Genomic DNA, 20,186 nt, shown 5'->3' on the forward strand with positions numbered 1-20,186 from the left:
TCTTCCCCCTGCTCATTGCCAGCAGGTGCCTGTGGTGTCCTCACAGTGACTCAGTAAGGAAACTGCTTTCTCCTGCAGCCCTCTGCCTCCAGACCTGCTGTTTTGCTGGGTTATTGCTTTTGTTCACTCCAAATAGTTGGAGCTAAGCCTCAATAAGCAGACTTCTGACATTGAGAGCCTCAGTCAATACCTTCTGCAGCTGAGGGAAGAGTATTTCATTTCTTGATCCTGATTAGAAGAGCTCTGCTCCTGGGTTTGAATGTGGCAGCTGCCTCTCACCATCAGGCAGAGGGATTCATTTTTAACCCAAGCTGCCTCTTTGGGCAAGGGGGCAGCTGGTTGCTCTCCAGAGACACTGCTGCCCTTTCTTCCCAGAGCTTGGGGGGGAGTGGGGGTGAGAAAGTACAGAGCTTCTCAGGCAAGGAGCCCCCCCCAAAGCTCCTCTTCTTTTGGACTACCTAGCAGCACCCATTTCCTAATGGAGCTTTGCCTTTTTTTTGCCCAGCTGCCCCACAAGAGCAGCTCCAACCAACACAAAACTCCCTGCAGAGATTCTTCCTGAGTTCCAGAGAGAAGGAGCTCTGCAGAGGGACCTTGCCAGGCTGGACACATGGGTGGAGTCCAACAGGATGGTATTTAAGAAGTCCAAGTGCCAGGCACTGCACTTTGGCCACAGCAACCCCATGCAGTGCTACAGGCTGGGGACAGAGTGGCTGGAGAGCAGGCAGGCAGAAAGGGACCTGGGAGTAGTGGTGGACAGCAGCTGAAAATGAGCCAGCAGTGTGCCCAGAGGGCCAAGAAGGCCAATGGCATCCTTGCATGCATCAGGAACAGTGTGGCCAGCAGGAGCAGGGAGGTCATTGTGCCCCTGGACTCTGCACTGGTTAGGCCACACCTTGAGTCCTGTGTCCAGTTCTGGGCTCCTCAGTTTAAGAAGGACATTGAGAGACTTGAAGGTGTCCAGAGAAGGGCAACAAGGCTGGGGAGAGGCCTTGAGCACAGCCCTGTGAGGAGAGGCTGAGGGAGCTGGGGTTGCTTAGCCTGGAGAAGAGGAGGTGGGGGTTGGTCTCTTCTCCCAGGCAGGCAACCAGCACCAGAACAAGAGGACACAGTCTCAAGCTGTGCCAGGGGAGGTTTAGGTTGGAGGTGAGGAGAAAGTTCTTCCCAGCAAGAGAGATTGGCCATTGGGATGTGCTGCCCAGGGAGGTGGTGGAGTCCCCATCCCTGGAGGTGTTCAGGAGGGGATTGGATGTGGCACTTGGAGCCATGGTTGAGCTGTCAGGAGGTGTTGGGTGACAGCTTGGACTTGATGATCTTTGAGGTCTTTTCCAACCTTATTGATTCCCTGAATTCTTCCTCTTGTCTTCTGCCTTGTGCTGTGTCCCCAGTGAGAGGCTGACTTCAGCCCTTTTCACCTCTCACTTTGTGGCCTCTTGATAGGTGAAAATGAGTTTGGTTTTGGGGTTGTTTCCCCCCCCCCCTTCAAGAGGTAGTTGTAAGACACTTAGTGGGAAAAGCAGTGGGTAAAGCTGGCACACAGTGCCTCTCCTCTGCAATCAGCTGCCAGTGGGACTTCATTTCCAGTCCTTAGGGTTGTTGGTGAAATGATTTGTGCAGCAAATTGGTTCCAGGCTGGTTTCTGACTTTTTGCTTGTTTGGGGTGGTTTTTGAAGGCTTTTTTGGCTTCTTTCAAAGGTGCTCTTACCTGCCAGGCATTAGTAGCTCCAAGAAAGCTGAGCCCTTTCATCTCTTCCTTCAAGGCACTTGGAGTTTGTCTCTTCTGTGCCAGTCCTTGATGCAGGGAATCGTGAGACTGAGAGAAGCTGCAGAGAAGTTTCCCCTCCCTGCTGCCTCGAGGCTGCTGGACTGCTGGCACCTTCCTTTTGGTTGTCTCCTCTTTCTCTCCAGCTCAGTAGTTCCTCTCCCCTTTGCTTCCAAAGCCTGCTGTGTAGCTCTGTAACAACTGAGCTGAATCCTCTTCAGGCTGCCAGTCTCTGCTGTGCCTGGAGGGGCTGCTGGGCAGGGGCTGAGCAAGGCAAACCAGCGCCAAGATCCTCAAACTCTCCCTGCAGCCTTGTCCATCAGAGCCCTCAAGGATCCTTCCTTGCTTTGCCTCTAGGCCTGTGGCTGCCTTTCACCCCTGCAGCCACTGGCAGATGTTGTGCCTTGCTTTTCTGTCTCACTGTGGGTTGTGCTTTTCCTTCCCTCCCCCAGCTCTACGAACTGGACAGCGACCCTGAGCGGAAGGAGTTCCTGGACGACCTCTTCATCTTCATGCAGAAGAGGGGTGAGTGAGCATGGCTTTGAACTCAACAGGGGCAGCATGGGCTGGAGGGATGCTGCTGCCACTTGAATTCATCCTTTTGGAGGTTGAAGGAACAGCTCCAGCCCTTGAACTTGCAGATCAGCTGGAAGAGCAGTGGTAAGGCTGGAGATGTTTGCCTTGGGAGATAAGGAGGGCAGCAGGAAAGGACTCTGCCCTCTAACTTCATTTCACACACACTCTTTGTTTACCCTTCCTACCTAATACTCCTTGTCCATGCACTGAAGTGGCCAAGGAACCTGATTGCCCTAAAAATACTTGAACCAAAGCTGAGTACCACTGGGAATTCTCTGGTTTTCTGCTTCATAGAATGGTTTGAGCTGGAAGGGACTTTGAAGATCATCTGGTTACAATCTCCATGCCATGAGCAGGGACACCTCCTACCAGCCCAGGTTGCTCAAGGCCTCATCCACCCTGGCCTTGAACACCACCAGGGATGAGGCATCCACAGCCTCCCTGGGCAACCTGTGCCAGTGTCTCACTGGGAAGAATTTCTTCCTAATCTTCAGTCTCAGTCTCCCTTTTCCAGCTCAAAGCCATTGCCCCTCATCCATCTCTGTCTGGTGTTTGGCTGTGATGGCTTGTGGAAGCTGAGTGTAAGTGCCTTCAGAGCAGTGGCCTGCAGTCTGGGCACTGGGAGAACAGAGCCCCAAGCCACATTTCCCTGGAGATCCACAGCCTGGCAGCTCTGTGTTTTCAGTGGTTTTATGCACAGCTGAGTGCCAAATCACTGAGTTTCTCACATTCCTCTCTCTGCTGTCAGCAACTTGCATCTCTCCTGAGCTGGTGCTTGAGTGAGGGGATGTCCCCACAGGTCTTACTGTCCCCTAATTAGCAAAGTTCAGTTCCCTCATGGCAAGCTGTTGATGATGAGAAGGTGGTTGGTGTATGAAGCACAGCACTGAACATCTGATTTGTAAATTCTTTGTGGTGCTCTCTTCCTTTACCCCTCCAAGCATGCCAGGTGGATTCTTCCAGCTAAGATACCTCTGACAAAGTGTCAAATTGTGCTCTAAACCTTTTCATTGGTTCCAAAAGGTCTGCTGAAGGTAGGTGTGAAGAGCAGACCTGAAAAGGACCCTTCCCTCCCACCTAGCACAGTGCTCTCTGAGGGGGCAGGACCAAACAAGCCAGATTGGAAGGGCTGTGGCTGGCAAAGTTGTGCCTGGAGAGTCATAGAATCATGAATCATGGCTTGGGGTGGAAGGGACCCTAAAGATCATCCTGCCATGGGCAGGGACACCTCCTGCTAGAGCAGTTAGCTCAAGGCCCCATCCAGCTTGGCTCAGATCACTTCCAGGCTTGGAGCCTCCACAGCTTCTCTGAGCAACCTGTTCCAGTGCTTCACCACCCTCATGGGGAAGAGTTTCTTCCCAATGTCTTCCACACTGAAGCCATCAGCCCTCCATGCCTTTGTACAAAGTCCCTCTTCAGCTCTCCTGCACATATTGGGAGCTCTAAGCATGAAGATGCAGCATCTCAGTCTCACCTGTTTGGAAGCTCTCTGAGGTGGAGCTAGGGTCTCACTCCCAGTTGTCCTTTGAAGCTTACATCCTCAGATAGAATCAGAATTGTTGGGGTTGGGAAGGACCTGTGCTCAGCACTGGTTAGGCCACACCTTGAGTCCTGTGTCCAGTTCTGGGCCCCTCAGCTTAGGAAGGACATTGAGAGACTTGAAGGTGTCCAGAGAAGGGCAACAAGGCTGGGGAGAGGCCTTGAGCACAGCCCTGTGAGGAGAGGCTGAGGGAGCTGGGGTTGCTTAGCCTGGAGAAGAGGAGGCTCAGGGGAGACCTCAGTGCTCTCTACAACTCCCTGAAGGGAGGTTGTAGCCAGGAGGGGGTTGGTCTCTTCTCTGAGGCAGGCAAGCAGCCCCAGAACAAGAGGACACAGCCTCAAGCTGTGCCAGGGGAAGTTTAGGCTGGAGGTGAGGAGAAAGTTCTTCCCATAGAGAGTTGTTGGCCATTGGGATGTGCTGCCCAGGGATGTGGTGGAGTCCCCATCCCTGGAGGTGTTCAAGAGGGGATTGGATGTGGCCCTTGGTGCCATGGTCTAGTCATGAGGTCTGTGGGGACAGGTTGGACTTGGTGATCCTTGGGGTCTCTTCCAACCTTGGTGATTCTGTGACCTCAGGGATCCTCCAGTTCCAACCCCCCTGCCATGGGCAGGGACACCTCACACCACAGCAGGTTAATCACAGCCACATCCAGCCTGGCCTTCAAAACCTCCAGGGATGAGGCTTCCACCACCTCCCTGGGCAGCCTGTGCCAGTCTCTCACCACCCTCCTGGGGAAGTCCCTCTGGATCACAGACAGCTCCCCAGAGTGCCCTTTCAGTTGCTCCTCATCTCCCATGTCCATCTTTTCCCTGCTGTGGCTGGAGCTGAGAGCTGCCCTGTGTGAATCCTTCACTCTGGAGCAGCTGGGGGTTTATTCTTCCAAGCCCAGCTCAAAGTGAGATCTGCTTTGGGGTTTTTCTGCTGGTGTTTCTGGCTTTCATTGTGCAGAGGCACAACCAAGCTTTAATTGGTTTACTGGCCAATGTTAACCTGAGCTCACAGTGTGCATGCAAGGGTTGGCCTGCTGACAGACAAGACAATAATCTGAAGGGGGAGGGAGAGGTGCTGGGGGGAAGAGTGATTGGCAGCAATAGAAACCTCCAGATACCCAGAGAGAAATCTGCTTAATACTTCAGTGGCTCCTTCCTATTACCTTTTAATTATTCATAATTGACATGCTCCCAGGGCAGGGGCTGAGCTGGTCACCAGCTGCTGGCTGGAGGAGTTTAGCTTTTAATCAGCTGGGTATTTCCAAGTGTATTTGTTTACTGGAGACTCCCTTGTTGTCTTCCTGGCTGGAAGGCTGGGAATGAAATCTAAGAGCCCAGCAGCACCCCTTGAGGGAGAGGTGCCCTGAGCTGGCATTCAGGGTGAGGCTGCAAACGTGTAGCCCTGCTCTGGGGGACTGGCCACAGGCTGCAGGGGGCAAGGCAGTTGGGGGCCTGCTTTTTGGGGGTGCCAAAATGTATAGAAGTGCCTGGGAGGACCCCTGTCTGGTGGGGGGAGGGGGAAGGGCAAGGGGACCCCTGTCTGGTGGGGGGGAGGGAGAGGGGCAGGGGGACCCCTGTCTGGTAGGGGGGAGGGAGAGGGGCAGGGGGACCCCTGTCTGGGGGGGGGGAGGGAGAGGGGCAGGGGGACCCCTGTCTGGTGGGGGGGAGGGAGAGGGGCAGGGGGACCCCTGTCTGGTGGGGGGGAGGGAGGAAGGGCAGGGGGACCCCTGTCTGGTGGGGGGGAAGGAGAGGGGCAGGGGGACCCCTGTCTGGTGGGGGGGAGGGAGAGGGGCAGGGGGACCCCTGTCTGGTGGGGGGGAGGGAGGAAGGGCAGGGGGACCCCCGTCTGGTGGGGGGGAGGGAGAGGGGCAGGGGGACCCCTTTCTGGTGGTGGGGGGGAGTGGGGCAGGGTGGTTGGAAGGTGGTGGAAAGCAGAAGTGGTTGAGCTCCTTTCCGCCAGCTGCTGTCTCTCACTGCAGAGGGCCTTGTGCCTGGACAGGGTTTTTCAGCAGCTGTCCTGTCCCCTTCCTCCTCACTGCTATCTCCAGCAGCTTTTCTCTGGGTTTCTGGTCCAGCAGATGGCCTTTCTCCCACTGTGTCCTGTTCCAGGACCTTCAGAGATCAGGGAGCTTCTCCAGCAAAGTTCTGCTAGGAAACCACTCAGGCTTTCCTTTCTCCTTGCTTTCTGTGCCAGCCAAGCATCTGAAACCAAACAGGGCTGGACAGCAAAGAGTCCCCCAGAGGAGGCTCCAAGCACCCTGGTGGCACCTGAGAGCAAAGTGCTGTTTCTTAGCTGCTGGGTGTGAAGAGCTGCTTCATTTGCACCTCCTGTCTGAAGGGGATGGGAGGCAGCTCTGCTGAGAAACCCTTGCTGGATTAAAGGGGGGGAGGATCTTGCTGGTGTCCAGGAGGAGCTGGAGAAGCTTTGTAGGCTGATGGGTTTGGGGCACAGCTGCTGAAGCTCAAACCAAAACCAAGCCCAAACCCTGAAATCAGCAGCTCTGATGTGAAAGATCAATGAGAGATTTTCCCAGGAGCTGCTGAGTAGTTGGAGGGGGATGAAAAGCTTTGCTTGGTGGTGCTGCTGGTAGGAATGCACCTAGCAATGTGAAGCCATGAAAAAAGGCTTAATGCAGATCAAATGTGCAGGTCTCATCTGCCTCTGAGCACAGCAGGTTGTCCCTCAATGACCACAGCTGCAAGTGATAAAATGGCCCTTCAGTGGCAATAATGCTGGAAGGGGGAGATGAGAGGGAAGCTGTAACTCTTCCTTTGTTGGATGTTTTATTCCTTGCCTGTGCTGAGGTGAATGGGTCCCACCAGGGCTCTGATTGAAGGGGCAGATGGGGAGAGGAGGAGAAGCTGAGCCAGGAGGGCAGGGCTGGCTTGCAAGCAGGCCTGCAAGAGGACTTGCCTGATGCCACTGTGCTGTGTGACAGCTTCCACCTTCCCTTTCACATACACAGTGCTCTGGGTTGGAAGGAACCCCCAAAGGTCACAGTATCACCAAGGCTGGAAGAGTCCTCAAAGGTCATCAAGTCCAACCTGGCACCACAGACCTCATGACTAGACCATGGCACCAAGTGCCACATCCAATCCCCTCTTGAACACCTCCAGGGATGGGGACTCCACCACCTCCCTGGGCAGCCCAGATCATCCAGTCCAAACCCCCTGCAGTCAGCAGGGACATCCTCCACTAGATCAGGCTGCCCAGAGCCCTGTCCAGCCTCACCTTGAGTATCTCCAGGGTCCCAATCATGTCTCTGGGCAACCTGTTCCACCACCCTCCTGGTAAAGAGCTTGTTCTTAGCATCCACAGAGCTTGTTCCTCACACAGAATTGTAGAATTGTTAGGATTGGAAGGGACCTCAAGGCTCAGCCAGTTCCAACCCCCCTGCCATGGGCAGGGACACCTCACACCACGGCAGGTTGCCCAGAGCCTTGTTGAGGCTCACCTTGAATAGCTCCAGGGTCCCAACCATCTCCCTGGGCAACCTGTTGCAGTGTTCCACCACCCTCATGGTAAAGAGCTTGTTCCTAGCATCCACAGAGCTTGTTCCTCACACAGAATCATAGAATTGTCAGGGTTGGAAAGGAACTCAAGGCTCAGCCAGCTCCAACCCCCCTGCCACGGGCAGGGACACCTCACACTGCAGCAGGTTGCTCACAGCCACCTCCACCCTGGCCTTAAGAACCTCCAGGGATGAGGCTTCCACCACCTCCCTGGGCAACCTGTGCCAGGCTCTCACCACCCTCCTGGGGAACAACTTCCTAACATCCAATCTGAATCTCCCCACTTCTAGTTTTGTTCCATCCCCCCCAGTCCTATCTCTCCCTGACACCCTCAAAAATCCCTCCCCAGCTTTCTTGGAGCCCCCTGCAGATCCTGGAAGGCCACAAGAAGGTCTCTTTAGAGGCTTCTCTTCTCCACACCCACTGGGCTTGCTCCTAGCCCCCACTGGGCTTGTCCCTAGCCCCTCCAGGGCACTCTCTCCACATCCTCAGCAACTCTGCAGTCTCAAGCTGAAGGTTGGCTTCCCATGGGCTGAGCAGGGACAAGCAGCTTCAGCAGTGGCTTCCCTCCATCTCCACTGCTGACTTGGTGTCTTGTGACAGGTTGAGCTGTGATGTGCTGAGCTCTGGTTTCTCCACAGGTGCATCCTTAACCTCTTGCTGCAGGAGGAGCTGCTCTGTGGGCACAGCTGTGGCTCAGGGCATCTTTAGGGGCACAGGCTGAGGCTCCTCTGCTGGTGCACGGTGGAGTGGGGTCCCGGTGGATGCAGGGAGGTTGGATTTGCTCTGCCTGCCACTGAGGGTGCTGCAGGCAGAAGTTTGCTGAGTGCCCAGGCTAGAGCTGCATCTGTGCCAATAATTTGGGGACATCTTGTATCTAATGTTGCTGAAAAGGATTTTCATCCAGGACCATGTAGGCAGGTGGGTGAGCTTCAGTGCTGGAGATGATGGTGGGGGTGATGGCTTTAAGAAGGGAGGTTCAGACCAGATGCAAGGAAGGATTCTTTTCTGCACTGAGGGTGGTGAGACACTGGCTTAGGTTGCCCAGAGAAGCTGGCACATGCCCCATCCCTGGAAACACTTCAGGGTTTCAGGATAGTGAGGCTCTAGTTGCGCTCGAGTGCCTGCTGTGGCCTCTCTGTCTCTCACCTGGAGGTGTCATCCTCATCAGTGGCCCCAGATTTCTTCAGAACACAACTTCAGTGAGGGTGGCTGAGGAGGCTTTGGGCCAGGGAGGAGCTCAGGAGGGTTTAGGCCAAGGAGGAGATGAGAGGAGGGTTTGGGTCAAGCTGAAGCTCAGGACAGTTGTGGCTTCATTTTGGGCTGCTCCCTCCAAAGCTGCTGCCTGGGGTGGGCAGGGCAGGTGACTTTCTGCACCTTGCCTCTGCTGCCAGTTGGCAGGTGACCCGTCCTTGGTCTCCCAGGTGTTCAGAAGAGGCTTGGATGTGGCACTTAGAGCCATGGTTTAGTTGTCAGGAGGTGCTGGGTGACAGCTTGGACTCGATAACCTCTGAGGTCTTTTCCAACCTTATTGATTCTATGATTCTATTCTATGATTCTATATTAACCTCCTGGAGTGGGTCCAGAGAAGGTCACAACAGTGATGGGAGGGCTGGAAGCTCTCTGCTGTGAGGCCAGGCTGAGGCAGTTGGGGTCACTCAGCCTGGAGAAGAGAAGGCTCCAGGGAGACCTCCTGGTGGCCTTTCAGTGCTTAAAGGGGCCCAGAAGAAAGCTGGGGACAGACTGTTAACAGGGCCTGTTGTGACAGGGCAAGGGATGATGGTTTGAACTGAAAGAGGGAGATTCAGTCAAGATAAAGGAAGAATTTTGTTTTACACTGAGGGTTGTGAGAGCCTGGCCCAGGCTGCCCAAAGCAGTGGGAGATGCCCCATCCCTGGAACCAGGTTGTCTGGGGCTCTGAGCAACTTGATCTGCTTGATTGCTGCAGGGGGATTGGACTAGGTGACCCTTTATATGTCCCCATTCTCTGATCTGCCACTTTCTAGGTCTTTCACACCGTGTTGAGCATCCCCTGCAGCTACATTTCCTCTCCATCCTTTGTGTATGGGGCAGAGGTGGATCAGGAGCAGCAAAACTGTTAGGCCTGTGGCACAGCCAAGCTGCTTTTTTGTCCCCAGATAATGAAAGGCTCATAGTGCCATGCCTTTTTTTCCCCCCTGTGGCTAAAGTAGCCACCAGCAGTTGAGCTGATTGGATTCCACTGGTGCTGGTGGTGTCAGGAGGGAAGCTGGAGCAGCTGGGACCTGCCTGGCAGGCTCAGCAGCCTTGGAGGAAAGGTCTGCTGCGTGCTGTGGTGCCTTAGGAGAGGCTGCCTTGCAAGGGGAAGCTGTTTTGTTCATCTGAAGCACTGCCCTTTGTGAAAGGCCTCATAAAATGCCTCCAATTGTCCAGCTCTAATTTTGTTCCAAGGTGGTTTTTATGGGGGTTTCTTTTTTCCTGCCTGACCTTGCTTTTCCCAGCTGGTTTGCCCATTCTGTTGGGGGTTTTTTGGTTGGTGGGGGTTTTTTTTTCCCTCCTTTTCTTTCTTTTTAATGTATGTTATCCATAGAAGGGCCTTTGTGAGCCCAGATCTCTGTGGGCTTAATGTTTTCCTGCTGTTGTCTGCCCTGCCTTGCACCTCTGAGAGGTGGAAATGCAACACATCCAGGGCACTGACAGAAAGCATTTGCTGATGGAACCTTTCATCTGCAGGCCAAGTGGTGCTGCTGAGATGTTTGTTCAGGAAACAAACTTCATTCTTTGATTCAGGGGTGCAGGCTCCATCATCCCTTGCCCTGTCACAACAGGCCCAGTTAAAAGTCTGTCCCCAGCTTTCTTCTGGGTCCCTTTAAGCACTGAAAGGCCACCAGAAGGTCTTCCTGGAGCCTTCTCTTCTCCAGGCTGAGCAACCCCAACTCTCTCAGCCTGGCCTCACAGCAGAGAGGATCAAAAGATCCTCTTGGAGACCCTTTGGAATCAGCATTAAGCAAGGTAGTGCTTTAAATGGGGCATCAGTAGCCATTAGTCCTCAGCATCCTTGGCTCCTGCTACCTGCCTAATGACTCCCTGAGGAGCAGGTGATGTTCTGCACTGGAAAAATCTCCTTTGAGGTCAGTTCTGGAGGGTCCAAATCAACCAGGCAAAGCCTTCTCTGCCCTGCTAGGCCTTTGGGTTTGTACACAGCTTCATCTCTGACCTCTCTCTCTCCTTTGAGGAGCCTCTTCTTTGGTCAGCTGGTCTTAGACTCAGGAAAAATGTGTGTTCTGCAGGTGGGGAGGAGGTGGGGAGCAGTGAGAAGGAGGTGGGGAGCAGTGGTTTAGGTTGTTACTAAATAGAAATAGAGTGGAAAGAATGACTCTGGAGTTGTGGGGGGGACCTGGCATTCTGCCAGACAGCCTTCTGTATCACAGAATCCCAGCATGGTAGGGGTTGGAAGGGGACCTCTGGAGATTATCCAGTGCAACCCCTCTGCTAAAGCAGGGTCACCCACAGCAGCTTGCCCAGGATCACAATGGCCAGATGGGGTTGGCAGCTCTCCAAGGAAGGAGACTCCACAACCTCTCTGGGCAGCCTGCTCCAGGCCTCCAGCACCCTCACACCAAACAAGTTTCTCCTCTTCAGATGGAACCTCCAGGGTTCCAGTTTGTGCCCATTGCTCCTTGTCCTGTCACCAGGCACCTCTGAGAAGAGTCTGGCCCCAGGCTCAATAGCCCCAGGGCTCTCAGCCTTTCCTCCTCACAGAGATGCTCCTGGCCCCCTCAGCATCTTTGTAGCCTCCTCTGAACTCTCTGCTAGTTCCCTGTCTCTCTTGAACTGGGGAGCTCAAAACTGGGTACAGGACTCCACATGAGGCTTCACCAGGGCTGAGCAGAGGGGCAGGAGAACTCCCCTCAACCTGCTGGTCACACTCTTCTTCACACACCTCAGGAGACCATTTGCCTTCTTGGCCACAAGGGCATATTGCTGGCTCATGGTGACCTTGTTGTCCACCAGCACTTCTAGGTCCTGCCCCATGGAGCTGCTTTCCAGCAGGTTAGCATCTCACCTCTCCTGTATTTGTCAAGAGGTTTGAGCCTTTCAGAGCTGCTCCAGCTCCTTAAACTCTTGTTAAGTGATGCTTGGCTGAAACCAAGTGCTTGGGAACACTGAACAGCTTGAATCCAGCTCCTCTGGGAATGCAGAGTCTTGTACCTAAGGTAGGCTTCTCTGTAACATCCAGAGGAGTCTTGAAGAGACATCTTGCTCAGCAACCTTAAGTGCCAGGTGAGTGAAAGCTTCCAGGAGAGACAGAAGTTGATGTTTTGGGGGGTGCTTGCCTGGGCCAACCTGCAAAGCTAGTGAAGAGCTGTGACCTGGGAGGAGTTACCAGCAGGTGCTTCCCATGAAACACCTTGTAGTCTTGTAGGCATCAGAACAGTCACTGCAGATAGAGAGACAGGAAATTTGGGAGAGGAGTGGGGAGGGGATTGGGAATAGAATAGAATTAACCAGGTTGGAAGAGACCTTGGAGATCGAGTCCAACTTATCACCCAACACCATCTAATCAACCATGGCACCAAGCACCCCACCCAGTCTCCTCCTAAACACCTCCAGGGATGGTGACTCCACCACCTCCCTGGGCAGCACATCCCAATGGCCAACAACTCTCTCTGGGAAGAACTTTCTCCTCACCTCCAGCCTAAACCTCCCCTGGCACAGCTTGAGACTGTGTCCTCTTGTTCTGGGGCTGCTTGCCTGGGAGAAGAGCCCAACCCCCACCTGGCTACAGCGTCCCTGCAGGGAATTGTAGAAAGCAAGAAGGTCCCTCCTGAGCCTCAACTCCTGCCCCCAGCTTGGTGTCATCTGCAAACTTACTGCTGATGGACTCAGTCCCCTCCTCCAGATCATCAATAAAGATATTGAACAGGATGGGGCTCAGCACTGATCCCTGGGGGACACCACTAGTGCCTGGCTGCCAGCTGGCTGTGGCACCATTCACCACCACTCTCTGGGCTCAGCCTCCAGCCAGTTCCTAACCCAGCTCAGAGAGCTGCTGTCCAAGCCAGGGGCTGACAGCTGAGCCAGCAGTTTGCTGTGGGGGACAGTGTCCAAGGCCTTGCTGAAGTCCAGGCAGACCACATCCACAGCCTGCCCCACATCCACCAGGCAGTCAGCTGGGCATAGAAGGAGATCAGGTTGGAGAGGCAGGACCTGCCCCTCCTAAATCCATGCTGGCTGGGCCTGAGCCCTTGGCCATCCTGTTAGTGCTGGATTTTTTTCACTGGAGCTAAAGCAAGATTCACTCTAAAACACCATTTTTTCCCCAGCTGCTTCTAGCAAACAGATGGCATTTGAACAGTTTTCCCTGCAAAGATTTGTTTTGCCTGATTTTTCCCTAGGGAAACCTCTAGGCTTTTTCCAAATTAGTGGCAAAAATTTCTCTCTCAATTCCTCCCCAAATGCTCTTCCAGTCCCTCTCTCTATGCCTCACCAATGCCCTTCCCTTCAGCCTGACCTCAGTGCCAGGCAAGATTATGGAACAGGTCATCTTGAGTGCAATCACACAGCACTTCCAGGATGGCCAAGGGACTAGGCCCAGCCAGCATGGATTTAGGAATGGTGAATGGTGCCACAGCCAGCTGGCAGCCAGGCACTAGTGGTGTCCCCCAGGGATCAGTGCTGGGCCCCATCCTGTTCAATATCTTTATTGATGATCTGGAGGAGGGGATTGAGTCCAGCAGTAAATGTGCAGATGACACCAAGCTGGGGGCAGGAGTTGATCTGCTGGAGGGTAGAAGAGCTCTGCAGAGGGACCTTGCCAGGCTGGACAGATGGGCAGAGGCCAAGGGCAGGAGATTGAACACAGCCAAGTGCCAGGTTCTCCACACTGGCCACAACAACCCCATGCAGTGCTACAGGCTGGGGTCAGAGTGGCTGAGAGCAGCCAGGCAGAGAGGGACCTGGGGGTAGTAGTTGACAGCAGCTGAACATGAGCCAGCTGTGTGCCCAGAGGGCCAAGAGGGCCAATGGCATCCTGGCCTGCATTGGGAAGAGTGTAGCCAGCAGGAGCAGGGAGGTCATTCTGCCCTCTGCTCAGCACTGGTTAAGCCACACCTTGAGTTCTGTGTCCAGTTCTGGGCTCCTCAGTTTAAGGAGGACATTGAGAGACTTGAAGGTGTCCAGAGAAGGGCAACAAGGCTGGGGAGAAGCCTTGAGCTCAGCCCTGTGAGGAGAGGCTGAGGGAGCTGGGGTTGCTTAGCCTGGAGAAGAGGAGGCCCAGGGAAGACCTTCTTGCTCTCTCCAACTCCCTGAAGGGAGGTTGTAGCCAGGAGTGAGTTGGTCTCTTCTCCCAGGCAGGCAGCCCCAGAACAAGAGGACACAGTCTTAAGCTGCACCAGGGGAGGTTCAGGCTGGATGTTAGGAAGAAGTCCTTCATAGAAAGAGAGATTGGCCATTGGAATATGTTCCCCTGGAGGTGTTCAGGAGGAGACTTGGTAGGGTGCTTGGTGCCATGGTTTAGTTGATTAGGGGGTGTTGAATGATGGCTTGGACTTGATGATCTCAAAGGTCTCTTCCAGCCTGCTTCTATTGGAAGCTGCAGGGAAAATAGTATTGGGAGTTTACTTGCCTATGGCTCAGAGGTTTGTTGGAAATTCAGGCAGCATGAAGGATGTTTGAGGAGCTGAAATGTCCTGTTATGAGCTGAGCTGGCACTGGAGAAGGTAGAAACAGAGTGATTGGGAATTGATTGGCAGCAGCTGCTTTGCACCAGCCTTGCTGGAGCTGATTCATCTCACCCCAGCCTGCTCAGCTGGTTGCCAGCTGAATCCCAGCTTGGAATCCCAGAGGCTGCTGCTTGGGTGATGGCCTTCAAGGGGATTTCCCCTGAAGATTGAGATGTTGTCAGATGTTCCTTCAGTATCTTTCATACAAAGCCTGATCTCCTCAGGCGCTTCTGTTGGTGCTTCCTCTGCTAGGAGTGTTCTTGGCCTTCCTTTTCTCCTACCTCCTCAGAATTTTCCCCATGACTAATGAGCTGCTGCTTGAGGCTCAGCACTGAAATGGAAAACTGTTTAGGCTGGAAGAGACCTTTAAAATCTTCAGGTCCAACCATCAACCCAACACTCCCAAGTCCACTGCTTTTAACCACATCCCTCAGCACCACCTCTCTGTGTCTTTTAAACACCTCCAGGGATGGTGACTTTGTCACTGCCCTGGGCAGCCTGTTCCAGGGTTTGAGAACCCTTGCAGGGAAGAAGTTTCTTCTCATGTCCGACCTAAACCTCCCTTGGAGCAACTTGAGGCTGTTTCCTCTTGTTACTGGGGAGAAGAGACCAACCCCTGCTTCACTCCAACCTCCTTTCAGGGAGCTCTAGAGGGCAATGAGGTCTCCCCTTAGCCTCCTCCAGGCTCAACAACCCCAGTTCTCTCAGCTGCTTCCCCCCAGCCCTGTTCTCCACACCCTCCACCTGCTTTGCTGCCCTTCTGGACCTGCTCTAGCATCTCAATGTCTTTCTTGGAGTGAGGGGCCTAAAACTGAACCCAGTATTCAAGGTGTGGCCTCACCGGTGCTGAGAACAGGGGGTGCCCAGCCCTGCTGGTCACAGTACTGCTGATCTGGGCCAGGATGCTATTGGCCTTCAGTGAGGGACAGCATTGGAGGTGGATGGAAGGAGGAGGGAACTGTTTGGCATGGAGATACTCCATGTTGTGAGTTGGGGATGGGTTGTCCTCTCTGACCAACCTTTCTTTTCCCCAGCTCCCTTCCTTCCCCTGCGCTGCCTCCTGTATTCCTGCCTCTCTGCCTAGTGGAGAAGGTTCTGAGGAACCTCCACTCTCTGCTAGGGAGACCACACCTGGAATGCTGTGTCCAGTTTGGGGCTCCCCAGTTTGAGAGACAGAGAGAGAGACCTGCTGGAGAGACTCCAATGGAGAGCCAGAAGGATGCTTAGGGGACTGAGAGCCCTGGAGCTGTTTAGTCTGAAGAAGAGAAGGCTGAGAGGGATCTGATTAATGTCAATAGCTGAGGGGTGGGTGTCGAGTGGAGGGGGCCAAGCTCTGCTTGGTGATGTGCAGTGATAAGAGAAGGAACAATGGATGCAAACTGGAACACAGAAGGTTCCACCTCAACAGGAGGAGAAACTGCTTCACAGGGAGGGTGACAGAGCCCTGGTGCAGGCTGCCCAGAGAGGTTGTGGAGTCTCCTTCTCTGGAGACCTCCAAAACCCACCTGGATGCATTCCTGTGTGGACCACCCTAGCTGATGCTGCTGTGGCAGGGGGGTTGGACTGAATGATCTGTGGAGGTCCCTTCCAGCCTCGAATGTTCTGTGCCTCTGTGGCTCTCTGTGTATGGGAAGCCACCGCCAGCTGCAGGGCAGTGCGAGCAGCTGGGGAAGAGCTTTGTAAGCCACTGGGCCCAACAGAAGAGGTGGGCTGTGGCTGAACTGGGTGCAAGAGGGAAAGTCTTGATGCTGTGGGGGTGGGGGAGGTCAGTGTGGCTGGAGCCTTGGCCGATGGGAGCAGGGCACCGGGTGCCAGGTCGGCCGCCTCCGGTTCAGCAGCCGAAATCTGATAAGGGGCTGCTGTCAGCCCAGCTCCTTGAGGAGGGAAGCAGAAACTGATGGGCTTTCAAGGGGGTGCAGATAAGAAGTGGGCCTCCTGTCAAATGGAGCATGATTAATGAGCCTCTCTCCTGGCTCCTGCTTTGCTAGCAGGGTCTAATGGGCTGCAGGCCTGAGGATCAGGTGGTGACAGCCCTGTTGGGAGGTGAGGATGCCCGCTGTGGAAATGCCAGGCAGAGGGAGAGATTAGATCAGGGGTGGCAGGGAGGAGAGGGAGGAGGGGTGGTTTCCCTTCTGTCTGCCTCTTGCTTTTGTTTTTAATATTAAATGAGTGCTCAGGACAGGCTCAGATCAACAAATCAAACTCAGGTGAAGGGAGCTGAACAGGCAGCTTCACATGAAGCCAGCCAGGGTTTGTACTTGGAGAGGAATTAAAGCCAACTGGGGACTGGGGCAGTGCAGGATTGGAGCTGATTTGCTCCCATTCTCTGCTGCTGGTTTGCTGACAAACTGAATTTTTCCCTCTGTTTAGCTTGGGAGGGTGGGGAGATATTTTTTTGTGTGCCAATTACTCCCTCTCCTTTCAACAAAACATGAAGATCTCCTCAAGATTTGGTTCAAACTGATTTCAAACCCCTGTGGGTTTCCTCAGTCTCCTGCAGAAGACCTGCTCCTGTCATAGCTGCTTCCTTTCTGAAGGTAGAGTGGAAGGTGGAAAAGGCAGCTCTTTGCTTCGCTGTACAGGTGGTGGCTTCAAAATGCCCCCTCTATACCTATTTTTCCCTCCAGAGCATGTTTGATTGCACTTTGAATGTTGCTCTGCAGAAGAAACGTTTGGGATTTTCACCTCCTTTGTTTCTTACTGAAAAAAAAACCATATGGACACTTCTGAAAGTAAATTGGGTAGGGAGAAAAATGGGAGGGGACTGCAAAAAGCAGTGCTCCAGGCTGGGGATAATTAACTGCTCTGCCTCCTGCATGCAGGACAAGTCATGGCTTAGACTGCTGGCTGCTGGGGAACTCCCTGCAGTGGGCATGGCTCAGCAGGGGGAGAGGAGAGCGGCCTCTGGGAGGGGAATCTCCACCGTGGAGAGCCCACAGAGCCATTTGGTTTCTTTGTCAAACATCAGTCTGCATCCTCAGGTTGAGCTCTGATTCTGAGGCCTGATGAGCAGGAAGCAGATCCACCTTGGAGGGATGAGGAAGGTGTTGATCCAAAGCTTAGTTTCTCTCTTCAGAATGGCAAGGCTGAGTCCCAGCCCTGAGTGAGTGGTGGTGGCTTAGCCAAGTGCCCCTTCCCCAGGTACTGATTCCTTGCCAGCAGATGTGAAGAAGCCCTTCAGAAAGGAGCTGGGTTCACAGCTTCCTCAACCCCTTCTTAAATAGCTTTTGAAGGAGGAAAAATGAAGCAGTTGCTCCTTCTGCACAGGGCACATAGGGGACATTCAAGCCCATGTAAGCCCTTTGGGCTTCTGTTAGGTCTGCCTGAAACACAAGAGGCTTTTGAAGGGGGCGCAGCAGCTTGGCAGAGGAGGGGCTGGGGGGGTGCTGCTTGTTTCCCTTGAAGGACAGAGATGTTTATAGCTACAGTCAGGTTTCCTCCAGGGAAACTCTTTATTCCAGCAGTCTGAATTGTAGCTACAGCTGTCTTTCCCTTCAGAAAAACAAGCTGTGGGGTGATTCCTCTTTGGCCTGCCCTCGAGTTTGCCTTGCTGAGGTCTCCCGTGCTCATCACCTGTGGGCAGTGGCAGCAGGCTCCTGGTGTCCTCCTCTTTGGCTGGGTCCTCGCAGGAACAGCCCATAGGTAGATAGCTGGGGTTGTGCTAAAAGGAGGAAGAGCTGTAGAGCCAAGAGGAGGAGGAGAGGAAGGGAGCTGGGCTCTCAAGTTGGGCAAGGCTTCCGGCTCCTTGCACGCCACGGTCCTCGCAGCGTTGCTGAGAGAGGCTCGAGAGTACAGTAAAACGAGTTTGCCATCAAAAGGCAACAAGTCTTCTGCTGTGCCCCTGGCTGCTGACCTTTCCCTCTGGAATTCTCCCCTCTGACCTCCAGATCATTAATCCTGATGCTGCCAGATGACAGTAATCCATCATGGCCCCTGACAAGCCTCGCAGCAGCCTGTGAAAGGATCCGCTGGGCTTCGGCAGCCACCCGTCCCATGATACTCGTTTTGCAGCCTTTCCTGTTGCAGGGCTGGAGTTGGGGGGGGGGGGGTCCAATAAAGGCTTTATCACCTTCTCCTTTCTCCAAGCCAGGGGCTGGGGGGGAGGAGAGGGCTCCTGAGCTGCCTTTCCCCTGCTTCCCAGCTCAGATCCTACCAAACAGAGCCCTGCCTTACTGTACTCGCATTGTCCAGTTGATTTACCAGCCCCCAAACCCCGAATCATGGTTTGGTTTTTATGGCTCTGGAGTGGTGCTCTGAGAAGGTGTGGAGAGGAAAACTGAGCATCTCCATGCTCAGCTGGGAGAGAAGGGTGGAAGTCTTTTGGCCCTGCTGTTAAGTTTCTCAACCTGCATAAAGACATTTTATGGGAGGGGGGGAAAAAAAAAACCCAAAAGACAAACTACCTTCAGCCTTTTTTCCTTTTCTTTAGCTTGGTTTATAAAGCTGCTAATTAAATTTCAGGGCACTTTGGTCTGTGGGTCTTGTTTAAAAGCAAACTTGAGGAAGGGAAGGTGTCAAAGGGGTGGTAACATGAGGAGGGGAGGTCAGAGCTGATGGCTGTTTCTGCTCCAGCTCCGAGCAGGCCCTCTGGAAATATGTTTAAGCCTTTATTTCCCACTGGTGCCCTTTCCAAAGGAGAGCTTGGGTGAATAGACTTCACCTTCTACAAACTCTGAGATGGGAGGATCCTAGGGAAGATTAAAACCATGATTGGGATAAATAAATAGTGCTTAAAATATAGCTATTTCCTTGCCCTCCTGTGTTTAGCAGCCTGAAGGAGCCTTGCCCATCACCCTTCCCTTTCACTCTCCCATCTGGTCAGTGCCCAAGGAGTCCTGGATGAAAGTCTCTTCTGGAGAAGTTAATACTATTCCCCTAAATTGGATTGGGGAAAAGTGGGTGCTGGAGGAGTCGGGGGGGGGGGGGGGGGGGTGAGGGGGGGGGGTGAGGAGAGAGGATCTTGATCCTGCCCCCGGGGAGCAAAGGCTTTGCTGGTGCCGTGGCGCTGCTGGGGGTACCTCAGCTTGCTTAGCTGCTGAAATTCTAACTGTTCCTGAAGGGGCATTTTGGGGTGGGGAGGGGGGAAGAAAAGCCTGCCCCTGGCTCTTCTTAGAAAGCTCAGAGAGAGCTATTTGCCTGTTTTCAGTTGGAGTGGGCAGGGTGGGACTCTGGTTGCTGTGGCTCAGCTGATGAATGATAATTTCAGGCCGGTAACATGATCGCCACCAGCCCTCTGCCTGGCTGCAGTGACGCCCTTGGTGTGCTCCTCTTCATCTTTGCAACCACACACCCAGACAAAATGGTGGCTGAGGAGAAGCTGAGGAGCAAAGTGAGCATTGCCCTTTTTGCACAGGGGAGGGATCACCACCGCCAGGCTCGGGGTGGCTGGCTGGGGATGGCCGGAGCCGTGTGCCGCGTTCAGACGTTTTGGGAAGGTCTCTGTCTCTCTCTCTGCTCCCCGAGGGAGCTGTTGTCTGTGAAATGCAGGAAGAGGATCTGCTGCAGTTTGGGAAATGATTGCTTTGTGGACTTTGCTGTTGTGGGCAGGGAAGAGGTTGTTTAGACAAGGAGAGAAAAGGATATGGTAGATGTTAAATGCTGAAGCAGGCAGCCCGAGCCTGCTCAGGTTGCTCTTTTGTTTTCTTCCAATTCAAGAGTTGGGAGCTTGGTGAAAAAGTTTGACTGTTTTTTTCCCCATCCAGCATCTCATTAATCTTGGAGGGGATTGCTACCATGAGCTAATGCATAACAGGCTACAAAAAACAGAGAGAAGAGGGTTGGGGAGGGAAAATTACGCTTAGATGTGTAATGAGGACATCTGCGGAGCCCAGCCCAACTCCTTTTCAGTCAGCAGAATAAACCCCATTTATAAGGGCCATAAACTGCTCTGCTTCAGGGCATTAGCTGAGTGGTTGGCTGATGAGCAGTGGCAGAAGCCTCCCCTGTGGGTTGGGAATTCCATAATTGTCCATTACAGCACTTGGAAGGCTTTCCTGGAAAGGCTGGAGCTGACCGTTGTGGGAGGCAGGATACTGACCTGGGGTGGATGGCTCTTTGATCCAGGACAGTGTTTCCTCTGCAAAATCAAAGGTTGGCCACAT

At 53.7% G+C, this 20,186-nt stretch overlaps 1 protein-coding gene across 1 annotated transcript in view; it reads left to right on the forward strand.

The window, feature by feature from the left end:
* The window catches only part of ARID3B (AT-rich interaction domain 3B), a 51,596-nt gene that overhangs the window by 15,778 nt on the left and 15,632 nt on the right, over nt 1–20,186 (forward strand). Inside the window, exon 3 of the mRNA XM_009911606.2 lies at nt 2,215–2,287. Within this exon, the coding sequence (XP_009909908.2) occupies nt 2,215–2,287 (73 nt within the window). The remainder of the gene's footprint in view (nt 1–2,214; nt 2,288–20,186) is intronic.

This window comes from Dryobates pubescens, chromosome 17 (assembly GCF_014839835.1).
Source record: "Dryobates pubescens isolate bDryPub1 chromosome 17, bDryPub1.pri, whole genome shotgun sequence".
Taxonomy (NCBI): domain Eukaryota; kingdom Metazoa; phylum Chordata; class Aves; order Piciformes; family Picidae; genus Dryobates; species Dryobates pubescens.